Source organism: Melopsittacus undulatus, chromosome Z (genome assembly GCF_012275295.1).
Source record: "Melopsittacus undulatus isolate bMelUnd1 chromosome Z, bMelUnd1.mat.Z, whole genome shotgun sequence".
Lineage (NCBI taxonomy): Eukaryota > Metazoa > Chordata > Aves > Psittaciformes > Psittaculidae > Melopsittacus > Melopsittacus undulatus.
This window is the reverse complement of record NC_047557.1, coordinates 25,077,673-25,104,978: the sequence shown is the minus strand read 5'-3', so window position 1 is coordinate 25,104,978 and position 27,306 is coordinate 25,077,673. Positions and strand designations below refer to the sequence as shown.

The following is a 27,306-nucleotide window of genomic DNA, read 5'->3' as shown; positions in this document are numbered from 1 at the left end:
CTTAGCATCAAAGGACCATGCAAGGGTCCTGGTGACAGAGCAAGGGTACTCTTGTCAAAATACCTTTTCAGTGTCATGAAAACATCTACAGCAGAGCCATGAGTGACTAGGAAAAGCCATGCTGGAAGTGTGGAGAACTGATAGGAAATGACAAAGCTTAGCACATGCAGTCCTAACATGTAACCAGAATGTGAAGGGAAGGTGAAAACCAGTGACACCCAGGCTATAGGCAGAAAACTGGGGGCAACAAAGTTTTCATGGCTGTTGGTCCTTTCAGCCCTAGTTGAATGAAAGCACAGGTGGGAGGCTTTTTAATCTCAGTTTACAAAATTGATAGCAAAGATCTGAATAATTTATTAAGCTAGATGATAGTATTTGTCACAACAGTCTAATAGTATTTAATGTAATACGCCTAATAATTAAATCAGTATTTTATGAATGGGCCAATTTGAAAATAGGCAGTTACTGGCTTTATTAACAAAAGTGTATCCACATAGCAGAGAATTACAGTAAGAGCTGATGTGTGTGTAGCATCCTACCTTGTACTTATTTTAATTAACCAGTTATATACAATACTAATTATTATTGTTATCAGTTCTCTACCAAAACAAGAAAGAGGAAGCCTCTGCTCATAGCACTTCTTTATTGGCACCTTAACAGAAATTTTTCAGAAAATGGCAGTAGGTGGGAACAATGTTTTTAATAGACACGTTCAGGTTTACAAGCATTTCCAGAAAGCAAACACCATTTTCCTGTACCTATTGTACTTTTACGCTTATGCAAAAAAGCCCTCTCTGAACCACATCACTGTTACATTGCTGGAACCCACCTGCCATTTTAACTCAGTTTTCAAGCAGTGTGATTTCCCTTGAACTTTATTATCTAGTATTTGTCCACTAAAATGGACAAAACTATTTGGGAAGAAAGGTAATGGAAGAAGGGAACAGGGAGCAGAGAGGGAAGGACTGGGGTAGAAAAATGGGAAATACACTTTAAAGCACAGAGAACTGACAGTAAAATATATGTTCTTTGGTTAGCAAGCAGAAAAAAAGGAAAGGACTAGTGTACATGACAGATACACACTAGCATTCTAAAGCAGAAGACAAGAATGTCAAGAGTGTATTCTTCCCCCACTGCCAGATGGAAGGGCTATTATTATAAATGAAAGGCAGCACTAGTCGATGCCAGGCACTTTTGTTGTGTGCCAGATTCTGAAGTCCAGATGTAAGCAGGTTACCCCTGGGACAGGACAGGCTTCAGCTCCCGCAGCAGAACAGAACCAATCACAGTTTTCTCAGTGTTTATGACGAGCTGTGCTGTAGAGCTCTCCTTCAGCTCCACTGTGACTAGCATCAGTGACCCACTGTGCACAGTCTTCGCAGCAAACCTGGAGGGGAAAGGAAAATTAACAAATGAAAATCACTGAAGAACTTAAGGTCAAAGACTGCTAATATTTCTTTCTGGAAAAGTTAAATGAGCTCAAATAAAAAGAAAAAATGCCTCCAATTTCATTAGTGAATTTCAGAGGATAAACCATAAAAACCTCCATAAATACTTCAGATAGAAGTTATTAATTCAGCATTGTGTAAATATTTTTGCATTTAAGGAAAAACAAAAAGTATAATGCAAAATTGTGCATTTAATAGCACAAACTAAACACTATTTAAATAAAATCATGTAAATTCTGATTCTTCAATTCATCTATAATACTCATGCACATTGGCAACTTGAATTCAGCTGTATGGAGTTTCCCATGGATAACTGTCATTATCTGGTGCTCTAAAGAAAATGTAACTATGTTAAACGCAGTACAGCACTTCCAAAAAAGCAAAATTATTGTACTTCTAGAAAAGTGCATCCTCCTGCCATCTTGGGAATTAATTCAAAGTAAACCCAGCCAAAGTTACAAACATCAAACACAATTATTTGAAATAATGGTTAACAGCAAAACACCAAATTATTCTGTTAATTTATCTACATAATATTTAATATAAAAACATGGCCAATAATTATAAATATATTAGAATTATTAAAAATCCTACAAAGCAAATAAAACCCCTCCAAAACCTCAACCAAACATACAAAAAAAAGTTAGGTTTAATGCACCATTACTAAATTCCAAGACATGAAGAACCCACTAATTACATGGAATTAAAAGCAAAACTAGCCTTTTAAGCACCGCAATTGACTGAAAAGCCATTTTAGGCACAATGAACTTCTGTCAATCCTGTTAATTCATTTTGCATGCACAGCCAGGCCCAAGAGACGGGAAGAGAAGGAAGAGGATGGCAACAGCCTCCTCTTCCATCTTCCACAAGGAGCACACCATGGATTTTATCTTGCCCTTCGCCTCCCCCACCCCCCTTGATTACTTGACAACAACGAGGTTGCTGCGCATGGGCTTTTGAAAACACTAACAAGTGTAGAGCAGGTCTGTGACCCAGTCTGACCCCACTTTGCAGGGCCAATCTCCTCTCCTCTTTCTGAATGACACGTGTCTGAATCAGAGCCATCTGCCTCAATTTGCGCAACATCTTCAGCCACAATAGGACCCAGTTAGCCCTGACAACAGCTCACAATACAGAAAAATCAAACTGCTGGGCTGACAGCACGCTGTGGGCTATTCAAGAGCAAACCAACTGGTCAGTGTCTCATGTCTCACAATTAGCATGGGCCTTGCAAAGCGCCTGCCCAAGCCCTTGGGGATCTGTTTAATTACCATCAACATAAAGGAGGGAGTTTATCAGGAGATACTCAAAAAAACTTCACTCTAGACTTAATTAAAATATTAGCCACTTAAGCAGGAAGCAGGTTCTTTTTAAACGAGAAGTAATTTCTCTTTTTTCGTTTTAGAATATGCATACCAAAATCTCATAACACATTATACTAATTAAAGAAACACGGGGCACTTCTCTAATGTCACCCATCACAGGTCAATCTATTTCTTTTGTCCGGATTATAGATACATTCAAAGACCTCTCCCTTTAATATGAGGTTCTAAAACAACGTTACTATTATAAAAATTATCTACTTAGCTAGTTGTATCAATGATTTCATCTATTTGCACTGCGATGTAGAAGATGACTATTTCTCTGGTTGATTTTGACAGGGGGAAGGGATAATTATAGAAACAATAGTCTTATTAGTCACTTTATTTACTTAACAGTTGTGTCTTGGGACAACATAGAAGCAGATTATGTCTGAGCATGCACATAAATGGGTTGGTAGTTGGCACTCCCGCTGTGTTTCACAGCCTCAAGGCTTGATTTTACCCTCTATTATTAAAAGCTGAAAGTGATACGAAATCAGCGGTCTGCAAAAGCCAAGGTGGCCCAAAGCATCACAGATGAGTTTTGCTATGGCATTTTTACATGTGGATTTGCAAAATCACATAGGGAATCAATAGTACTTTTCCATACTTCTGAACAAAATACACAAAATCAGTAAAATGTGAGTTTGTATATGGTTTGCAAGATACAAAGAGTCTGATACCAGGATGATTTTACACAAAGCATTAGTATGCATAACTAGCATTGGCTAATTGGTTTGTATCAATGGTCACCGATCTGGAATCGCTTGGTGCAAAAAAAGAATTGGAACAATACAGGATGACTTAGTTTGCAATTAAAAAAGAGTGTATAGACGAACAATCACACGATGGGTTTAGCACTGATTTTGAACTCTAAAAATCAAAATCTGTTCCTTAAAATAGGGAAGATAATTTTGTTTCTAAGGAGAATAATAACACAAGTATGCATGTATGATCTCTGAAACTGAACAGAGTTATAAAAGGATGAAGCAGTTGACCTTCAGTTAGAAGACTAACAGTAAAACTGATTTGCTAAATATTTAGATACTTTGCAAGTACTGCACTGAAGGATTTGGTTGGTAGTGTTTTTTCAACTAAGTACATGTTACTGCATTTCTATGCTTACTCTTAAAAAGCCCACCTGGATTTTCCAAAATGTGTGTTCTGCTCAGCAAAATGGTTAGACCAGAAAGCCATTAAAAAAAAAAACCTTTCAGCAGCAAAAAATCATCACTCTAATAGTATATTAGATATTTATTTGCAAGAAACTTTTCCCCACAAGGTAATTATTTTTTACTTTTTTCTGAAAGCTGATAATGTCTTAAAGGTTAGATTTTGAATTTTAAAAAAATTGTGAAAAGATAATAAAACCTATCATAATTCATACAATGAAATAAACCTTGGAAATGGCCCTGCAGTACATTAAAATCTTATCTGTAAAGTAGTTGGTTGTAGGTCCAAAAGGACTTGTCCTATGGACAATTCTTAGCATATGACATTATATTATGAACATGGTTCTGTTGCAACAAATGATGCATCAATGAACATGAAAAAAAAAGTAAGTAAATGAGAATACCATTCAGAAAACAGAACCAAATATTTACTAATAATTTTAAGATGTTTCTTTCTGCTACACTGGAGTTATTTTCTATTTTTCTTTCTGTGATAATATTAATTATAAAATAGATTTTACTTAATTAAAAATATTCAGGAAGATTTGCAACTGTTAATAGCTTTCCCATTTAAAAAAAATCAAGACGGATTAGACAAATAACAATGTGAGGTATATTTTTCCAAATATATTCATTTCTTTTAAATGAATGTTAAATATTGAGGCTATGTGACATGAAAAAAAAAAGGAGTTCACAGATTATTTCTCCATAAATACAGTACTTTTCAGTAGATAAGGAAATATGTATTAAGAATCAATTCTAAATCAACATCAAGAAAGGACTGTATATTTTTAGAAATGTCTTTCAGGAGTTAAAAATCAAGTACACATTCTTGGTCTCTTTCTATGAAGATAAGATCTGTTAAGGATTATCACATAGAAATATTTTATTTATAGCTGATATAAAGGGAAATGACAGAGCACCAGTGTTGTGGTTTAACCATACAATGGTTTAATGTCATTCAATAGTATTAACCATACAATGGTTTAACTATCCAGGAGTTTAATGTCACAATGTGACCGCATTTGCCAAACCCTGGCTTTGTAATGATGACTAGCTTAACCACAGATGAGCAAGTTTTCCCCTTTACTTGTGAACAGAGGATAGCTAAAATCTACAGGAAAGGCATTTTATGGGGAAAGGTTATGAAAATTCCGCACCAGTGAATAGACAGCAACAGAGTAACTCAAAATCTGCTCTTTAAAATTCAACATTTGAGAAAGTAAATTTAGACCTGAACGGTCACTATCAGGATAACCGTTTACAGCAGAGCAAGTTTGTTATGCATAATTCAACAGCATTAAAACATACATTCTCTCCTGTCGGGTGCTCTTCTCTCTCTCTGGTTTTTCTTTTCAAGCTAAGCTTTTTTCCTTTTTCTGTTCTATTGCTTACCAGAAACAGTGATAATGGCCCATGGAGGCTAAAACTTTTTTTTTTTCCATTGTCTTTTCTTTAAATCTTGTACATGAAACCTTCAATTACTGCCTGCTCAAGCAGATAGAATCCTATTAGTAAGAAAGACAATCAGAAGATGCAGTGCCCTGCCCTAGCTGTAGAAAAATAATTAGTCCAAAGTTGACAAATGTGTAATCAAGTTATGCAATGAATATATTCAGAGGGGGTGAAAAAAACCCAAGTGCTGTGAATTTGTCTTCAATTTGTAAAAATATAAGAATGAACAACTGGAAGTACCTTCCAGTCTATTAATTGGACAACAAAAAAAATTTACATTTTTATTACTGTGAATCTTCACCTTACTCTGGTAAATTCTATCATGTACAAGTTTGACTCTATAATTAACATTTGATCTAAAAATTGGCTAAATTACTAATTTACCTGTAATCGTTCTCTGTGTAAGCATTAGAACACAAAAAAGAACTATACATAATAGCATTACTATGTATGAGTTCTGACCTGGGGCTAGAGTAAGCTTAATGCTAAAACATAAGCAGAAATATACTCACAAAACGAAGGATTTTTTTTTAACATGGTAATTTTAACATCTTGGAAAAAAACCCCTTGTCTAACATTGGTTATTATTAATAAAATTTGATTAATATTTACCTTTAAAATAATATTGACATTTTCATTTTTCTAGTATGTCATGTGATTTTAACACTATCTTAGAAAAAATTGTTCAAAATGTTTAAGTCACTACCATAATGCAGTTATTATCAATATTAACTATTTTTGGTTTTAATAAAATAATGAAATTGTAAGGTAAATTGCAGTCAAACGATTACTATGTTTTTAAAATTTGTAGTTCTATTACCAAAATAGATTTTGCGTTTGTCCTCAGCTGCCAGTGAGCAGTTGCACTGCACCTCTAACAAAAATGCAGGAACGCAAGTGAGTTTTCTGAACTTAATGTTCAATACACAGCACTACTACATACATTCAAAAAGATGCTGCATGAACTTTTTATCATTCTCCAAATTTACCTTTACTTCAAAAATTCCAGCATTTTTGTATGTCAATATTTATACCTCTTCCCCAAAACTTCAGTAAGGTAAAAGCTTGAATCAACATATTTAGTCCTCACACCTAAAAAAATACCATTGTAACTCTCAATCTATTTTGTTTTCTCATCTAGTTTATTCTTTTTATTTTTCTTGAAGAATCAGGCATTTAGTATGGTAAATATTTGATAATTACATAAGTCCGTTTTTAAAACAGGCCATACATTTTAATTTGCAGAAAAAATAATTTACTTCCAAGAAAGTAAGCTACCTTAAAAAAATATGAAAATATTAAAGCTCTTCAGAGATCTTTCAAATCAAAGGTATTCTTCTGTTTGGTCAGATTTCTTAAGTGTTAAATGTTTTCTGCTTAAACAACTGGCTCAGAAGATTCCTGTTTGTTTTTCATAGAAAATGCTGCACATATTTTTCACTTTACAGCATTCAGATACAAATCAGTGCTGTCCTCTAGTGGACAGCAAATAAGCTAGGCTAGAACAATCTGTTTTGATTAACCTCATATCTAACATGACTCACTCACACACTTTTAATGTTTAGCTAAATCCTGATTTTCCCATGTTATTTTTAAATTTTGCAATCCACATGCAAGCTCCTTAAATACAATAATATATTACAAAGGTTAAGGGCCTTAAAATGATGTTGTAGAAAGGCATTCTCTTCATCAAGTAATTTGTACCAGTTAATCAAAATCTGTATGTGCTGCTAATATGTGAAAACTGTATTAATACATATAGGGCCCCTCTTTAGCAGGGGGGAAAGTTTGAAGGTTTGGAGCATTAGGATTTGATTAAGAAATTAAGAAGTATGTAGTAAAAAATACTGAATGAGTACTTTCACATTTAAGAATTTGTTTTCATTTTCTCTAGAAATAAAAATATTTCCCTAAGAATAGTGACTTATCAGGAAGACTTCTAGTCTTGTCTGGCAAAAAAAAAAAAAAAAAAAAATTGTTAGCCCAGTAGGGCAGGTTCGTTTGTTTGATTTTCAGAAAAGCTAGAATTACTTCCATCATAAATCTAGAAAACATTAAGAGTTTACAACTTCTGGTTACAATGAAGGCTGAAATACTGTGGATGTGGATATACTATAATCCTTAGAATTCTGTCTCCTATAGGTAAAGGCTAACTGAGAAACTGCTTTGTCTAGGGTATTTAGCTCTCTAATTAATTCCTACTTGAGAAACTAGGAAGCAAAACCAAGGCTGCATGCCTATTACAACTTTATTTACTCAGCTACTCATTGCAGCTTTCTAGAAGAGGAGAAAAAGATGACTGAGCCCCACAGCTAAGGAACCACGGAAGCAGAACAGTCCACACAACTGCGTCAAAGGAGCTACTGCCAGAGGGAGATTTCACTTCATTTAAGCTCTCCAACAGGCCAATGGCTTAGTAAAAAATCTTAGGAAAGACTTTTGAGTGCACACAGAGCAGAAAAGGTCTTTTAAAAACAGTCTTCCTGGATCTGTAAGACCTGTTTGTCAGGTGCTGAGAACCTATGTTTGGATTCAAATGAAGCAGCTATAAACAATTTATATTTCTAAGAAATTTCTACACTGTGTTTATCATCGATATAGAGGTGATAGCACTTCCTTTCTGACATTCTGGAAGTAGATGCAGTTGTTAGTTACAGTAAGCTGATAGGGTCTGACCACCAACTTTCTGCCTGAGAATTCTTCCAAATTTAGTACAAATTGGAAGTTTACATACACAGTAAAATTTTCCAGGTGAACCCCTTTAAATGGGGTTTTCTTCAATATAAACCTACCTATACATATGCACAATGACATACCTTTTCTTCCCACAGTAAGTGTTGCTGGATTAAAAAGATGTGGGGAGGATAACTGATTACTAAGCGTGCCATTCTCTGATAACCAAAACTGTCTGTAAACAAAACCCTCTTTCCTTTGAGAATCAGTCTGCCAATATACTATAAATGGGACATGACAGGTTGCAAAATGATAAAAAGGGTTGAGTACAACCAGACTGTCAGGCTGATTCATGGGATGGGGAATAAAGGCTAGTGAAAAACAAGTGTTGATCCTTGGACTTCTGATTTTCAAGTATTTTATGAAAGTTTCTATGTTGGGTCTACTTGCTTTCATGTTCTTCAGTATTTCAATGCTTATCCATTGCAGTGTGCTTACTGTCATATTAAAAGAAATTACAAAGTATAGTTTTGATTTTGGTAAAAGATACTAATGCAAACCTCCAAAAGACAGGTGGAAGATATTTTACATCTCATTCAATACTTGCTTATTCACAAAATCACACAGGTCATGTATGTCAACCATGAGTACTACAGAACTTCTGAACAAAATGGTGTATCTCTGTGGTTCAGTTAAGTGTCCTTAAAAATATAGATCCCAAAAGCAGCATAGTCACTGTGTGCAATGTTGTGCTTTAGCTAATTAGACCTGTACCAGCAATGAGCAGAAGTGCTATTTCATACTTCTTGTTTAAAAGCTAGCTTGTTTGCAGCTAATTCAGGTGTCTACTATGAAGACACACCAAGAGATTAGAATCTTCCTTCCGCAAGTTCTCGTGATCTCTAGGAAGGAGAGACAGCTATCAGAATGACAACTTTCATGATTGTAATAGAGAAGGATATTAAATTCGTTATTTTGAAATGTGAAATGGCTGTTCTGAAGCTGATTAAGGCTTCAGTGTTGAAAGGAGCTGAGGTTTGATTGTCTTCAAAACCCCAGGTTGTCGCTATTGGGTTGCTGAAATTACAGACTTGCCCATCTCGAATTAGAGGACTGAAATTAATGCTGTCATGTGTCTCAGAGTGCTGAGGTCAATGGTTAAGGCCATCCTGATGAACAGTAGAAAAGAGATGTAGATGACACCACGCTCACATTCTAACCCAACTATTTCCTGTTACTAATTGTGGATTGCTTCCAAAATACAACAGCAGTGGCAGACTAGTTCAATGGACTATTAAATTAGTTGAGGTTGACCAAAATTTGTCCTTCATATCCAACCTGATAGGTTCAGACTTTTATCTGACTGATTGGGTAATGTACAAGTAAAGTCTTTGAGAACAAAAAGCATGGAAAAGGTGTTCTACCTTACATCACTTTGTAGAGCCATGATCACTGAGGGCCCTAGAGTGCAATGTATCCCATTTAAGAAATGCTTCAGGAAGTAGAAGGCAGAGAGGAAGTCAGTTCTGATGCCAAGAGAATCACTCAAGCATAAAACAAAGTGAAAGAGGGAAGAAGCAAATCCAGTTCGCTCCCGATGATGCCAGCTCTGAACAGACTTTTTTGCTATATGCTACTGTGTATATATTAAAAGCTTTTGTACTATCTTTTGTAGAGAGTGGAAATGTGTATTTCCATTATTTTCTTTCTAAGCCAATTTACCCTGAAATCCCTCTCCTTCGTGCAGCCTTACACAATAATTGACAATATTTTGACATTTTCAAGGGGTATGTAAGAACATTCAAGTGTAAAAGTGTGCAACTAGTCTTTTCAGTTTGTCACCATCTGTTGCCTTTTGCTATATTAGAAGTCAAGAAAACGAAGGTTACCTACCCTGGTAGAAGATTATGGAGCTGGAAATTACAGAAGAATTTACAATATTTACAGAAGAATTTACAATATTCATGTGAGGGGAATAAGCAACAAATCTGAAGGTAGCACTAACACGAAGGGCATTTCTGGATAAATAAGGCTTGTGTTTGTTAAAATCAAAAATACTGAAAATCTTGAGTTGAATACCGTCTTCATCTCATCAGATTTTGGAATTGAAGAGAATAACCTAGAGTTTATTTTTGATATATAAAACAATGACTATTATTGCCAAGATAGAGATACGGAGCTGAAGTTATGGTCCATAGAAGAATCAACTTTGAGGAAGTAAATGTCCTCAATTATGTATCCTCTTACCTTAAAGAAGGAAGAATTCCCGGGAGACTTTCCCCACTGACAATAAACAGCAGAAATACTTCAAATGAAAAGTACCTAGTCTCTAAATGTGGTTATTCAGACTGATTTAATTTGCTGCAGCAACAAATATTTCTCTTTAGATGTCTCTGTCTTTAGACATTCAAATGGTACCCACAGTGTGGTTTGAATCACTAGACAGAAGCTTGGTGCTTTAGCTGATTCTTTTTGAAATCACTTTGCCAACATATATGTATTTCTCAACCCACTTCCAATCCTTCATTTCTTAAAATATTTTTAACAAACAACAGTTCTCAGACATTGAAAGAGCTATACAATTGAAAAAAAAATACCCTAATCACTCTTGTGAAATAATATTTTAAGAAAAACACACTTTTTTTCTGAAGTTTCCATATTTGAGACATTATATTTTCTGCTAAAAAAATAAATTTTCTTTGAAAAGTATTTCACATTCTTGCTTTTGGCAGAAGCCTTTAAAATTGAAATTATGTTTCCCCTTGATCACAAAAGCAAGAGAGATCAATACATAGCTAAATCCTATTAAGGACATGAGAATGCACCATATGCAGCCTTACAAGGCCCGGTAATCTACTAGCTTATATTAACTCATTCAAAGAACAGGTAACTACACTTAAGAAAGTAAAATGGCATAGCAACTTTATTTTACAAATGTATGAATATAAATCTGCACCTTTGTGTTCTGATATATATCCTGGCTACTGAGTTCAAAGCTTTTGCAGCTATCACTTCAAATAAAAACAGTCAGAAAAGACAGTTTAAAATAGAATCAACTGTATTATCTTGCATTTTATTCTACACTCGGTTAACAATTAAGTTACTATGCTTCAAGTAAACATAAGTATTCAGCAACCATATACTAAAGAGAGAAAACAATGCACCTAAGAAGGTGTTGCTATACTGTGATACAGACTGATACACAGCTGATGTATTTGACAGGTGTGTATTTTTTTCATTTCTCATTGGTGACTGCATGCTGTTCTGTTGATATTTGTTTCAAGTATTTATTTTCAGATCTTCCCTATATTTGCTCTAAGGATTTTAATTGGTGCAAAAATACAATCCTAAATAGGGCTACCAATTTAAGGAGCAGTAACTGTGTCCCACCAGAATGACATTGTCATTGCCATGAGACTGAAAAAGCCCAAGAAACGCACACTTGTTTGTGTTCACTGGATATATCTGTACTAAACTATGTAATTTCATTTTGAATGAGTATATTGCATTACCAGATAATATAAATTTATTGGCATTAGACATCATTACATAGAAATACTTAAGTTGGGGATGACCAATTAAGAGGTTAATACAATTCATGCTGCACAGTGCAAAACACCAGTTTAAAAATATTTCTTTTTCTGTGGAAAAGGGTATGTACTAAGGACTTCCAAGAAGTGAGCTGAAGTAGTCATCACAGAATAGCACAATGAGCTAAAACAAGTTCTTGTATATTTTTTCCCCAAATACCGCTTGCACTAAAACAAGACATATGACAATATGCAGAAATAGAAAAAAATTCACTTTTACCATATTTTTATTGAATTTGTAACTGCTCTGTTAAGGTAAAAGGTGACTCATTATTTACATCCTGAAATGGTGTATATGTCACATAAATAAAACATGACACACTTCTTGCATTTGTGAGATTTTGGAAGAAGAGACTCCATTTTTATTTACTTTCATGGCAAAGTTGATTTAATCTAAATATATGTATATTTTTATATGTGTATATGTATTTAAGTAATTTGTTTCAGAGTTTTGTCTAATCAATCTCAAATATTCATTTATCTAAACCTAGAATTTACTTTAGTGATAATGTAGTGCTATTTAAAAGACGAAGAGGTTCACCACAGTATCAATTAATTAGTATTCCCATTCTTTTTCTCAGTAAAAACTATCTGCAATTATGACTACACAATATCTTCGAACTACAGTTACTTATGGTAAAGAAAATGAAGGACTATTTTCTAAATGTTTGTCATTGCTGGGTATTTCTTGTAGGCTATTCAAGTTGTTACAAACGATTTTTAATGCCTAATGGATATTATAAAGACAAACTACTCTGTAACTACTGTGGCAGGCTCACTACATTCTATTTTGAATCAAACCAAAACCATTATAGAACATTTCAGGATGCTCTAAAACATTCTGAATACTTCAGCCTGACCATAACATGTTTTCAACCACTGTCTCTGAAGGAGAGTACCCAACAGGAAGTATATCTTCAATTTATTTACTGCTGGTCACAGACTCTGTTTTGTGCAAAACCCCCTTTTCCTTTTTTTTTTTTTGAAAAGAGCAAGAGAAAAACAAGATCAAATTAGGAACTTATCTACAATCAGGAAACCTTTGGCTGAGCTAGGAACCAAGCTATTACTTTTGGAAGCCTTTTCAAGACTCAGTCACAAAACAATCCATCCCTATGTGGTAAGTCTCAGGTGATGGATAAGGTAAAGATGGAGAACACCTGTATGCTGCAGACACTTCAGTCTCTCTTGATTTGACACTCTCACCCAGTCTTTGAATTGATGCTGAGGCGGTATAAATCCCACAGGGATGCAACAAATGAGGACTCTTTCATGGAGGAGCAGGTGTCAATAGTGACAATCATTTCAGTGCAATCGCACTTGCTGTACCATGTTTTTATGGTGAAACAGAATTTTATCATTGACCGTATCACATACATAGGAAAATCCAGCTGGGTTAATGTTAATGCAATACAATACAAATGCCCAGTGATGCAAAAAAGACTAAATCCAACAAAGAGAAATACCAGGTTATTAGTCCTGTGTACGCTATGCGATTCTCACTATTCCAAATAGCCATTTCAGTCAGCAAAATTTCAAAGAAAAACATTGTTCTTTGTTTTAAAAGAAGATACTTTGGTCTTATTCAAATAGCAATATTCAGGACCTAAAGAGATAATTCACACTCTGGAACAGCTTTAGTAGATTCTAGAAGAAATGCATGCATTTTCTTATTCAAAGACCAGGTTAACAGCTTCCAATCACATCTTGCTGTTGCTATTTATGTCCACTCAGTTTGCAACACATGGCAGTTTTCCTGTTTGTTCTTGTCACAAGTGACAAGGCATACAGATTCACAGGGCTAAGTATTTTGAGTCAATCGCATTAAAAGCTGTCATTAACCAACAATCATATCAATTCCACTGACATTCCGTACCACAGCTTTTGGATGAAATGGATTGATCTACAAGTAACATTCAGAATTTAGAGAGGGCCAATGACTTTTGTGGCTGATCACTGTTTTTCCTTGCATAAATACAGGAAGGACAAATAAATGTTCAATTTAACGTTCAATCTGCATCTTCATCCAACTGAAAAAAAAAGCCAACCCTGAAACAAACACCAAAACCCAGCTTCTAGGTTTAGCTATCTGGATATCACAGGTCAAAAAACAATGTGGGAAAAATAAGCTGCTTCTCACAGATGATGCACTTGAGTAAGGCCACTTGCTTTTAGAAACAGAAATAAAAGTCAAAAAACCATACAGATGCTCTTGAAATTACTGTGCTTTAAATGGCTGCATTTTCCCTTTGACAACTCGCCCTTACTGTGTACAGTACAGTCTAGATATATACATTCAGATGAAGAGCTAAAAGTACTTAGGCTTAAGTTAATACCTGCTTAGAGCTCTATGTTAGAGTATAATCAGGTACTTCATCTGTTAAAGGTGTGGATAATAAATTTTTTCCTTAATAGCATCAGATGATGATTGATTTTGAACTAACAAATTCATATTAAAAGATGATTCCACTATGAATGATGTAATCTTACCTGTATATGTTATCTTGACCAGAAGAGACTACACCCAGGTTTGCTGCCTTCACTAGCTTCTCAATTATTACAAGTCTAGTAGAGTTCTGTGGAGCAACAGCTATTGTAGCAGATGTCTCATTCATTCCAGTCAGCATCCCTGAAATGTTAAGTATTTTATTGTGAATACTTCAAGATTTGCTTTCTTATTAAGCATAAAACCAAAATAAGAGACTTCTAAACAAAAAACCACATTTGCATTAAAAGTTAAACCATTAGTCAAGAAAACAATTTTGCAATAAATTAGTTACATTTATTTAAGGTATTACTTGCAGTGCCCTATAATTACTAATAACTGAAAAATGACATATGATACTAACACAACTGTGCAACTAAGACGGCTCTTTTTTACAAAAAAACCGTACCTTAAAAGAAGAATGCAAACATAAATTAAGACTGATTTGGAAAAGTTCAGTTTAAGTAAGACCACATACAAAGCCATCTTTTAATATTCCAATTATAAACCCAATGTATTTAATTACAACTTCATACCCAACTGCTAAAAATAATCTTGAAATTCAGACAGTAGTCACTGGTTCAACTAAGTTCATGAAGATCAAATAATTTCATAAGAAAGTGGGAAATTCTCTAAAATGTTACCATAAACTATTTGATTAAAATAATTTGAATATCACTACAAAATGAACCAAAATATCAATATTGTATCCAAACATATGACAAAAAAAAGTAAAGAAGGAAATGTTGATCAAGGACATTTTAACAAAAACCTCCACTTTTCTATCAACATCCATTGTTCTGAATTAATGATTTGCTGGATGCTCATGTTGATTAAAAGCCAATAGTAACTACAACTTAACACTCTGTGTGTGATTTTACACTATGTTCAGAAGGTGAAAACGCAGACAAACAATGGAGCAAAGTGCTTTAGGCAGAAATATGAAGCATCTGAAATCCACAATAACATTGACAATGAAAACAATACAAAAGTCTCAAAAGGGTAGTATTTTAGGGCTGCACATACAGTTCTAATCCAGTGCAAATGGCACTAAGATGCTTAATAGAGCAATTAAAAAATAAACCCAACATTTTTATGCCATAGAATGTGCATTAGCTGCTGCCACAAAATAAGAAATATCAAAGTAAAGATGGAACATCTCATAAGTAAATAATGAGCTATTTTTGAACATGATCTCCTCTTGCAGAGAGCAAAAATAAGCACACAACTTCTATAAAGACCAGCTTTATCTTGGGAATAGAACATTCTGTTTCAAATTGTTTAACTTCACTATTAGGCAAAAGCTTTAAAAACTACATACGCAGCCTAAAACTGCTTTTAAGCAGAGCACAGGGACTGACATAACACTGCTGAGATGTGTGTACTCATTTAGGATTTAAACCTTCTCCATTAAGCTCTATTGAAGAGCAAATGCTGAATAAATGAATGCAACTATGTTTATGTTAAAAGCCTGTTTTCCGCAGCATGTAATTAAAGGAAATGTTGTACAAAGCCAGTACTTTTGTCAAGCTCCTGTAAATGGAAAGATGGATAGCACTCAGAGAAGTGAATGCATTGCTTCATATTTAACCTTAACACTCTTGTCATTAATGGTTTGTCTAACTTGTTCTATAAAAGACAAGGTACTGCTCCATTGAAGTAAAATTAAAAAAATCAACTAAACCATGCTTTTCAGAACAGAAGATTCATTATCGTCAACTAATGTATTGGCATAAAGCAAAGTAACATCCTATCAAGTAAGGCACACATTCAATCTGCCTTTTCACCCCCCTTTATTTTTAACTCATGCTGTTTTATTGTTATAGGCAATTTGTACCACTCAGCATGACAGTGTAAACTGAATCAAGATTAATTTACATGCAAAAGAACACTTAGGAGAGCAGCATGGTAAGCAAATGTATTGTCTCGATTGCTGAGGTGGAAAAGAACCTGGAAAGAAAAAAGGATGCTCTAATTAAGGGGCATCAAATATGATTGCTCATGGTAGTCAAGGGCCAGAAAATAGTAAATGTCCAACCATTTAAAGAATTAGCATCTTGCTTGTCAAGAAGACAAGTTAGATATATAAATCTTAATGAAATTAGGTAAACAATTTGCTTACTTAACAAAGGTATTTTTGTGTTGTTTTTTAAATGTGAATCAGGTATACACTTAAAAAGAAAAAGATAATTATTTTAAAACATGTTGTGGTGGGAGGGGAACAGTCTTACACTCTAAGTAGTTTTTACACCTTCATAAAAATTCTGATAGATATCCCCCTATAAAAACCATATGCTACCTTCAATATTCCTTGAAACTTAAGAAACTGAGAGAATTCTAGTCAGAGAATAGAGCAGCAATTACACTGGGTTAACTAACTGATACAATGAAATAACTGTACAACTTTTTAATAACAAAAGGAAATGAAATTGGAAAACTTACACTGGTAGGTAGCAAGGTAAGTCCAAGTTAAACTACTTCTACTCTGAATTAAGGCAAGTGCAGTTTTGCTACTGTTTTAAAAATCAGCACACAAGTGAAAAATTTGGTAGAGTTTCCAACAGTACATGAATCAATCATGCAGAATTACTGCTACAGAAACTGGACTTTCCATGGGGATGTGATGTAAACCAAGGTATATATGTATATATACACATACATATATATGAAAACCAGGTAAAACTAAAGATGAGTAAAAGTATTTGAACAGAAAAGTAAAGAGTAGTTTGGCAATACCATTTTTATCCAGTGCTTCCAAATTGTCAATCACAAGATCAACCGCTAACTCAGCTGCTGCTCTAGGGAATTACCTCATTGGAGGATTCCCCAGCTCAGGAGGAAAGGGAAGACCATCTATAAGGCTAAGCATTATCACACAGCATGGGGATAAATTCAGTTTTCTAGGTTCTGCACTGCCACCATACAACCTTCAAAGCCATGAATATTAAATAACCTATCTGTTCCCCACTCCTTCTGCCATTAGGAAGAAAATGGACATATACAAATGTAAAAGACAATGCAAAACAGCAGAGTGTAAAGATATGTAGCAATAAACTCCCTTCTACACAGCAGTATAATACCAGCTATTTCCTCTTTAGCATTCTTATTAGGTTACACATGCGATTTAGATGCAAAAATCCCTAAACCCCATACATATTCTCATTCTCCCCCAGAATAATCTTGCATTTCTAATATTCTCCTCACTCTTTCACTATTTTTTACCTATTTGTTCTGGCTGTGAATAAAATAATGCATCTCCAAGTACAAGATGTGTAACCTCTTATGTCCAAAACCAAGAAAAAAACAAAAAAAAAGTAAAAAGAAAAAGCATGACAAGTGAAAACCAAGTTATATAAATCAGATTCATTTGGAGAATACAGACAAATTGAAGCTAAACACAAAATAGAATAATATACACCAACTTCTAAACTGCTCTGCATTTATTATTGTAATTTGGATTTTTCACTTAACAAGATCACACAATAATTCTCCCCAAATGCTAGCTGCTCCTAGATCTTTGTAATAAATACTTATGTAAAATTTAGAACTGAGACCTCTATTACCATGAATATTCTGAAACAGCTGATATCTTTAAGAAAAAAGATGCAATAGAAAAGGTTTTTAAACCTGTGGTAAATATGCCAGCATCAAGTCCTGCATAAAAAAATGAATTCAGGAAGACAGAGAGAGCGATACAGAAATGCCAAGAGACCTTCATGGATTTACAAATACTTCATATAAACAAATTTTCAAATAGCTTTATTCAGAGTAGCCTTTCTGCTCTATTAAACATAGCAAACAGCTGCCAGATTTATTCAGACAAATAATCAACAACCATAGAAGTAAAATGGCAGAAGAAAAAGGATTTTTGGCAACAACTCCACAGAGGACCACAGCTATTCTCCAAGTACACTTCTTTGTGCTCGTGGTTCTGTATGGCCAGTCAGGAGGAAAAAAAGCCCTCAGTCACAGTAAAACATAAAAAAACTCTATCAGAATATCACAAAGCAGGAAAATACAAAAACAAGGCAGGGGAAGGGGAGGGAGAAGCACAGTAATCTGCCTTCCTTTCACTACAACCCCAGCTACAATTTTTAGAAGGGAACAGTTTAAAATAAATGTGCCACAGCCTCGTTCAATCACTCACCTTGGTTTGCTGAGCAGGTATAAAGCAGAGGCAGGCTTTAGCCAGCAAAGGGTAAGAACAGCAAATAAGTATCAATTGGTTAAGATCACAAAGCACAATCCTAACTTTTCAGTACAGCCATAAGCTTAACTGAAAATGATCAAGGCAGTATTTATCTTTCTTAATAATTCAAAAATACAAAAGCAAGAAATGCTCAAAAGCAGTAATTAGTAATACATAGCATTACTCATTGGTGTTTCTGACTGCTTGATGGATATACTGAGTTTCTGAGCCTTACACAGCAACGAGACAGGATCCCATGGGTATATTCTCATCTCAATGTGAAGAGATTTACACATGTAAATCCCCATACATTGAGATAGATGAGTAAACACTATTATGTTTGAATGCATGCAAAATGTAATAATTTCTATTTTAAAATATCCAAGAATTACATCCAAATTAAGGGTAGCAGCATGGACTATTCCATTTAACACACAGTAAAAGCTAAGTACAGTTTTCTCTAATTATTTGTATAAAATACTGACATCACTAAAAGCTCTTAGAGAGGTTTGTGTTTGGACTAGCATCAGAAACTTAAATTCTTTAAAGACTCAACATTAGGAGAACGCAGAAGTACATAAAACATGTCACATTTCTGAAAGAATGCTCCAACAAGAATATTTTTTATACGAGGTGTTTGAAAATTATTAAAATAATCTTCAAAGTAGCCGAAGATTAGGAACACTAAGAATATTTAAACACAGCCTTGGAATAAAGGCTAGCACAGTATCAATGAATATTTGGTTTATTTCCTTGAGCTGTGGTTTCAACTTTCTGCTTTACTGCTAGTAGGAAAGACATTCACACTTCATGACAAAAGCCAAGACTCTCTGAGCAAGAAGACTGTTTCAGGGAAAAGGGTGGGCTTTGTACTTTTAGAGGCACACTGAAAAGCTGTCAAATGCCACTGTATATTCTTTTTAAAAGATTTTAAAATTAAATAATTAGTATTGGATTGAACGCTAATGGAGACTAATGCAAACAGCTACACAGGAAACACTTGGTGTATGCTTGGAAATTGAAAGGCACACAGCCTTCTTCTCATCCAAATACATTTATTGAAGCTGCTGAAATATTTCTCACCTTGCTCCTTCTTAAAGTCTTTCTCTGACATAGTGACAGGCAAAAGCAGTTCTCCAGCAGGCGGTTGAATGCTAACATTGAAACAGTCATCCTTTGTGCTGAGAAAACAAAAATTACAGAGTATCAACCAAGAGCTTCAACAAGGATTAATATATACATATCAGCTCCAATCATAGAATCATTCCTTATATCCAGTCTAAATCCCTGCTGTTTAAGTTTCAACCCGTTACTCCTTGTCCTATCACTACAGTCCCTAATGAAGAGTCCCTCACCAGCATCCCTGTAGGCCCCCTTCAGATACTGGAAGGCTGCTGTGAGGTCTCCATGCAGCCTTCTCTTCTGCAGGCTGAACAGCTCCAACTTTCTCAGCCTGTCTTCATACGGGAGGTGCTCCAGCCCCCTGATCATCCTCATGGCCTCCTCTGGACTTGTTCTAACAGTACCATGTCCTTTCTACGTTGAGGACACCAGAACTGCACACAATACTCCAAGTGAGGTCTCCCGAGAGCAGAGTAGAGGGGCAGGATCACCTCCTTTGACCTGCTGGTCACGCTCCTTTTGATGCAGCCCAGGATATGGTTGGCTTTCTGGGCTGTGAGTGCACACTGCAGCTGGCTCATGTTCATTTTCTCATTGACTAACACCCCCAAGTCCTTCACCGCAGGACTACCATGAATTTCATTTTTGCCCAACCTGTAGCTGTGCCTGGGATTGCTCTGACCCAGGTGTAGGACCTTGCACTTGGCATGGTTAAACTTCATGAGGTTGGCATCAGCCCACCCCACAAGTGTGTCAAGGTCCCTCTGGATGGCATTCCTTCCCTCTAGCGTATCAACAGAACCATACAGCTTGGTGTCATCGGCAAACTTGCTGAGGGCACTCTCAATTCCATTGTCCATGTCAGCAACAAAAATATTAAACAAGACCGGTCCCAACACCGATCCCTGAGGGACAGCACTTGTTACTGGTCTCCAGCCAGACATTGAACCGTTGACCACAACTCTTTGAGTGTGCCCATCCAGCCAGTTCTTTATCTACCGAGTGGTCCACCTATCAAATTGATGACACTTCAATTTAGAGACAAGGATGTCATGTGGGACAGTGTCGAACGCTTTGCACAAGTCCAGGTCGATGACATCAACTGCTCTACCCCTGTCCATCAGTTCCATAGCCCCGTCATAGAAGGCCACCAAATTGGTCAGGCAGGATTTCCCCTAGTAAAGCCATGCTGCTGTCACCAAGCACATTTCTCTTTTTCATGTGCCCTAGCATGCCTTCCAAGAGAATCTGCTCCCAGATTTTGCCAGGCACAGAGGTGAGACTGACTGGTCTGTAATTCCCTGGGTCATCCATTTTCCCCTTCTTGAAAATGGGGGTTATATTTCCCTTTTTCCAGTCGTCAGGAACTTCACCTGACTGCCATGATTTTTCAAATATGATGGCCAGTGGCTTTGCAACTTCATTCGCCAGCTCCTTCAGGACCCGCGGATGGATTTCATCAGGTCCCGTGGACTTGTGTACATTCAGGTTCTTAAGTTGGTCTCGAACCAGATCCTCTCTTAGAGTGGGCCCAAGGTCTAAATTTTCACAGTCCCTGCATCTGCCTTCCAAGACTTGGTTGCTGCGGTCAGAGCCTTTGCCAGTGAAGACCGAGGCAAAGAAGCCATTCAGAACCTCAGCCTTCTCCAAGTCCAGTGTAGCCAGCTCTCCCGAAAGTTTCCAGAGGGGGCCTACATTGTCCTTAGTCTGTTTTTTAGCCACTACATACCTATAAAATCCCTTCCTGTTATCTTTAACATCCCTTGCCAAGTTTAGCTCTAATTGGGCCTTAGGTTTCCTAACTTGGTCCCTAACTACCCAGACAACATCCTTGTATTCATCCCAGGCCACCTGTCCTTGCTTCCACCTTTTATAAGCCTCTTTTTTCTCATGAATTTTTCTCAGCAGCTCCTTATCCATCCGAGGTATCCTGACCCTCCTGTTGCACTTCCTTCTAGTTGGGATGCAACACTCCTGAGCTTGTAGCAGGTGATCCTTGAATATTAACCAAGAGTCTTGGGCCCCCTATGGAATCTCTGAACAGTGTAATAACTACCCGAATGATTTCTACCTTGTTAATCCAAAAGTTTGCTAATTTATTACATCAATAAAGCCTATCTACTTTCTCCAGTATAAATGTGTATTAATATAGTATGCACATTCTTGCATTTCTGAAAATGTAACTTTTACTCATATTAATGTTTATTTGTAATCTATAAAGCATCACACTCGAACTAAATGCTTGCAAAGGACAAATTATTATACATTTTACAATTCCTTTAAAAGAACTGTTATTCACAAATCCTACCATCAACAATAGCTGTCCCAGAAATACAGCTAAACCTAGAAAAAGTGTAACTTCAGACAGAAAGAATTACTGTTGTCTAAAAAAACCCAAACAAATCAAACAATTCTGGAGTAACAAAACCACACAGCACACTGGTTGATGTAAAAACACACTGAAAAACTGCAGAAATTGAGGCAGTTTTCGTAACAGCAGAGAGGTAAAAAAACTTTCTATCAGTAGTAGCATACTACTATCAAGTGCTATAGATTCCTCCTTAAGAAATAAATACCATACACTGAACTTGCTCTCCCTACTCATTGAATTATCCAAGTTTCTATCTCATCTTGGAGTTCTCCAAGGCTATAGAAACTCAACGTTCTGCTATATTTGATTGACTAACTATACCATAAGGGAGTAGGCTAACGATTCAGGATCAGTGCACCCAGTCAGAATTTTTGTTAATGCTTTGAGGAATGAAATTTTTTTAGAAGAGAATACTTTTTTGTGATGAACTAAACAGTCAATACATATTGATGGTTGATATGCCTCAGATATCCTACTTAAATATAATGATACAGTCATTAGAATGGACGATATATTTCATCAACTAATATCCATGGTATTTAAATTAACCTCAAACTGATTTTTTATAACTCTGCAAGTTCAACATATTGAAAAAAAAAACAGACTGATGGAAAAAAAAACACTAGACCACAAATATAAAAAAGGTATGTGTCTTCCTCCTAAAGATGCAAGACAAACAACTTGAAAAGAGGAAAGCATTTTACGGTCCTATTACTTAAAATTTTAATACTTACCATACCTACCTGATTTCACAATTTCACAATTAGTGAAAGGACTAGTACATTCTTACTTTCTGACTTCTGAAGTGTTACAATTATGCTAATGTATTTCAAGCATTGGTTTTTCAAATAAAATTCAGAATTATTACTAATTTTGTTGAAAATCACAGAATCATAGAATAGTTAGGGTTGGAAAAGACCTTAACATCATCAAGTTCCAACCCCCTGCCGTGGGCAAGGACCCCTCACACTAAACCATGTTACCCAAGGCTCTGTCCAACCTGGACTTGAACACCACCAAGGATGGGGCATTCACAACTTCCTTGGGCAACCCATTCCAGTGCCTCACTGCCCTTACAGTAAAGGACTTCTTCCTTATATCCAATCTAAACTTCCCCTGTTCAAGTTTTAACCCATTACCCCCTGTCCTGTCACTACACTCCCTAATGATTATCTGGTAAACAAACATTAAAACAACTCCTTCAAACTTGCCTAGTATTTCCTTTATAAAGAGTCATTACGAGGAGCTGCTTTTAAAAACTTGCTTGGCTAACAAATTCTCAACTTTTTTTTTTCCATATACTACTTTAAATACTGTCCATCTCTAAGGCCATTAGCATGCTAGAAGAGCAGGGATTGTCTGAGTAAGTCTGAATTTTTTTCTTTAATTTTTCCTTGGAAAATTGACCAGGAACTCCATTACCTTAGAAGCTGAAGGTCTTTAATCCACTACTTCATAACTTTTTGCTGTTTATATATATTGCCTGCACTATGTGACTAAAACTTTCAACAACACTTTCATTGGTATTGTTCAACTGATCGTTTAACCAATGTTATCTTTCATATTAAAGCAAGATGTGCACTACACAATTCACCATAATACAAATAAAACAGCTTTCTGTACAATGACTCATGTCCTGCATTGACTGAACATGCCACTTGCTCTGAATTGCTTATAACAATCTTTTCACATTAAGAAGGAATAAAAGCATGAACATAGCTTGGGTTTTATATGGCTCTAACTGCTCTAGAGGACCACTTGACACCTCTGCTGTTAACAAACATGCCACCCCCCTTTGCCCCAGTGATTAAAAAGCTAGTTAGATATTCTTTGATAAACTATGAACTCTTCACAGTCTGCAAGCAGAAATTCCAATTGCTAGCTGATCTTCAAAACCATTTTGGTCTTCACTTTAGCCAGCATTTGTTTTGCTTTGCATTACTTTAATTTTAGTGTACTTCAGTAAACTTCTTTTTCAGCCAGAGAAAATCATCCTCCCTTATATCATTTGCTTTATTATATACTTTACAGGCTAAATATAGAGCTTTTGTTTGTTAATCAGCACCTCTCTTATTGCATCTTTATATTAGAGATGGAGTAATATCTGATTTAACAGGAGTAATTTGACAGTTCCACAGAACAATTCAGGTCAGAAGGGGCATCTGGAAATCATCTGGTTCCACCTGATAAATGACACTGCCAAGACTAACATGTAATCCTTTAGAAGATGCAGTTTTAACTTTGTGCTGTAGTGGGAGCAGCACACACCTGTCATCTGAACCCAGTGACCATTTTCCCTGTTGTCTCTCTCTTCATCTACCTGCCATGACAAAACACTTGAGGACAATGATGGCAACATCTTTAAAACTAGTACAAATGATATTATCACTTGTGTATGAGTTCTTATAAGATTCCACAATAGCAGTCTTCAAAGTCTGGATTCTCAAAAGCTTTAAAAAAATGTTATTTTAATAAGAGGCTGAGGAATATTCTTCTTGCTATTTATATTACTCTTTTTTAAATCACTAATAGCTGCTTGACCCAGAATACATCTATTCAAATCCAATTCACTATTTCTGTCTTGTATTCAAATAATCTCCAGATGACAAAAAAAAAAAAAGAAAAAAAAGGAAGAGGAGGAGCCATACACTAAGTTACTGCAAAACATGGAATGGAGAAGGTTAGGAGACTTCACTCATAGTCTTTCTGAAGAAAAGACAGTATCCTGCTTTTACAAGAAAAAAGGCTGAAGCAATAGAAGAAATGACAGCAGTGGCTCATGCCAGGCTCACTTTTTCCGGGATTCAAGAGAAAACACATCAGTGTGGAAATATACAAAATCTGACAAGGAAAAATAAAATTCTGCAGTGGAGCTCTGTGGTTAGTCTGTATCTCAAAGATCTGTTCTTACCTTTCCTCTGTGTAATGAGGCCTACCTGCCTTGCAATGACTAAGGTCTCTTACTGGGGGTTGTGAATATACTAATGCTTAACTAGGATTCAATAAGCTAGCAGATTGCCAATAATGAACTGCTTTATACTTCTATGTTGTGTATATCCTGCTTGCAGAATCCTAACAAAGTAAGCCCCCAAAAATTGTAAAGCTCACAAAAACACTAAGTTCCTCCATTTATTCTTTAACTTTCTGCTTGAGAGGCATGATTGTGCAGAACACCAGTGTGGCTGAAAGAACATGCCTCTGGAAGGAGGTCATACCTGAAAAATAACCAGAAGAGATGTTCTCTTGCAAGTACATAATGTAAGCGTCTTAATACACACTCTAATAATCTAAATAAATTCACTGGGACCAGTTTTCAAATTAAGGCGTATCACCTCTTTTTAATTAGATGCGTGATCTTGCTTAATAAAAACAGTATCTATGAGGTCTTTCAAAGCTCAGGCCTTAGAACTTCTCTCTGCAATGCAGTTTCTCCTTCATTGACCTTGACTTGTACAATGAATTCAGAAGAGATGTAAATATTTTATTATTCATATTAGTTTTGTACTTCTTACAGTTTGTATTTATTGAACTGCTAGTACAACAGCACATCCCCAAGCAGAGAGGTAGTGTTTGCTATGCAAAACACACAGACCATGATTGGCATCTAAGACCAATTGATCTACCCATTACCACTATGTCCCTATCCCCACAAGCTTTACTACAAAGCTATTGATTTAAACGCTGCCGATCGGTTTCCATTTTCTGATTTTGGGCAGGCCAATTAAGAAAGTGAGTAATTGTGATTACACTGTTTCAGGATCAATTACATTTGATGCAAGACAAAGTGCTCCTCTTACAACAACGTTAGGAAAATTATTTTGATCAGGAACACGCTATCACTGAACATGCCTCTAACAAAAATGCAAAATAACTGTCAATGTCTTTCATTAAGATATGTTAGCAGGAAAAACAAGAATATCAACACCTTTCTGTGCACAGTATTTCAACTGTATTTTGACTAACTTCTACGAGTAATTCTTCCTTTTGGACAAAAGCTTTTTAATAAATATGACAAGTCAAAAAGGCTGCAGCTGAGTTCTCTGAGATACTGCCCCTGAAACATCACACTGTGCAATTTCTTCAATAATATTGAACATTACTAGGATTTTGAACAGTACATTTTTTAATAATAAAATAGCAATTTTAATGCAAAGAACATTTTATCTATTTTTATACTGTTTTCTAACAAGTAGTGTTAAAGCAACAAGGCCCTATCAATTAGCAAAGGAACAAAGTAAGCAATTCCTACTCTTAATTTAATTTCAAACTTAGCTTGAGCGCCTTGTCATTGGACTCACATTGCCCAAATCATTAAAATGAATACACCACTGAGGTCTGAGGCAAATCTATTTACAGTGATGTTACTCATAGTCTGGTCGGTGTTCAGGAATATTGATCTGTCTTGTTTGTCTAATAGGAAAATAATAAACAATTACTAGGCAATGTTGGAGAAAGTAATCAGTTTTTATATATCACTAATACAGCAGACCTCCCAAAACATAACGGTGATGATCTGCATAAAATCAATGTGTTATGCTACATTGCTTATCCTCATCACTGCTAAGATTCTCAGCAACAAACAGCTAAGTTTGGAATCAAATCATTAGTATACTGAAAATATGTACTTGAAAAAAAAACCCTGATCTATTTAAAAATAGAATGTTTCTGCTTGATGAACTGAGCATATTTTACTAAAAAAACCCAACCTCAATATACATTTAAGGAAAGAGAGCCTATCATTTTGAAGCCATTATGAAATTGCACTGCCTAGAAGGGAACTTCCCTTTCCAAATGAACATAGCATCAGGCAACAGTCTAAAGCTGGTTCCAAATTCCAGCAAATAGCACACAGACCAGCTACAACAACATGATACACATAATACACATGCTGCAGACATCTTACTGCAGGTACTAATAGCTTTAAAATGACTATACATGAGCATAGGCTGTATAGCCTATGTGGCTATATGTTTGAGGAGTGGTAAAAATAAATAAATCTAATAATAAAAGCTCCTTGCCCAGAGAACAACAAATTTTATTTTAGTAGCGATTCTTTTGGAGTCACTTGGATACATCTCTATTATTAAGATTTTCCTGCTGTCTTTAATAACCAGTAAGTTTCAAAGCTGTGCTTAGCAGAACTACACTGAAATGTCTACAGTATTCAAGAAAAGGGCATGGAACTTTCCAAAAGGGCTTCCCCCTTAAACTGAAATGCAGCAACAAGAATGTCTATTACCCAGAATATATAAAGTAGTGCTGCTTGCAACAAAATACGTCAGAAAACATTATATCAAAATATGAAAAGGGGGAAAAAAAAAGGCAGATCTATTTAGTTCCCCTGTATAGCTTCCATGACTGTAAGCCTGGATACCTCTTAAAAGAAGGTGTCTAGCTTTCTCTCATACACTTGTTCCTACTGTTCGGACACTGCTACTAT

General features: G+C 35.6%; 1 protein-coding gene across 2 annotated transcripts in view; it reads right to left on the bottom strand.

Moving 5' to 3' along the window:
* Positions 1-629: 629 nt before the first annotated feature.
* The window catches only part of AP3B1 (adaptor related protein complex 3 subunit beta 1), a 161,013-nt gene continuing 134,336 nt past the window's right edge, over positions 630-27,306 (bottom strand). For both annotated transcript variants that reach the window (XM_034073030.1, XM_031042735.2), the window contains exons 25-27: positions 19,457-19,554; positions 14,190-14,328; positions 630-1,387 (exon numbers count right to left, since the gene is read on the bottom strand). In XM_034073030.1, the coding sequence (XP_033928921.1) occupies positions 1,234-1,387; positions 14,190-14,328; positions 19,457-19,554 (391 nt within the window). In that variant the 3' untranslated portion in view covers positions 630-1,233. The remainder of the gene's footprint in view (positions 1,388-14,189; positions 14,329-19,456; positions 19,555-27,306) is intronic.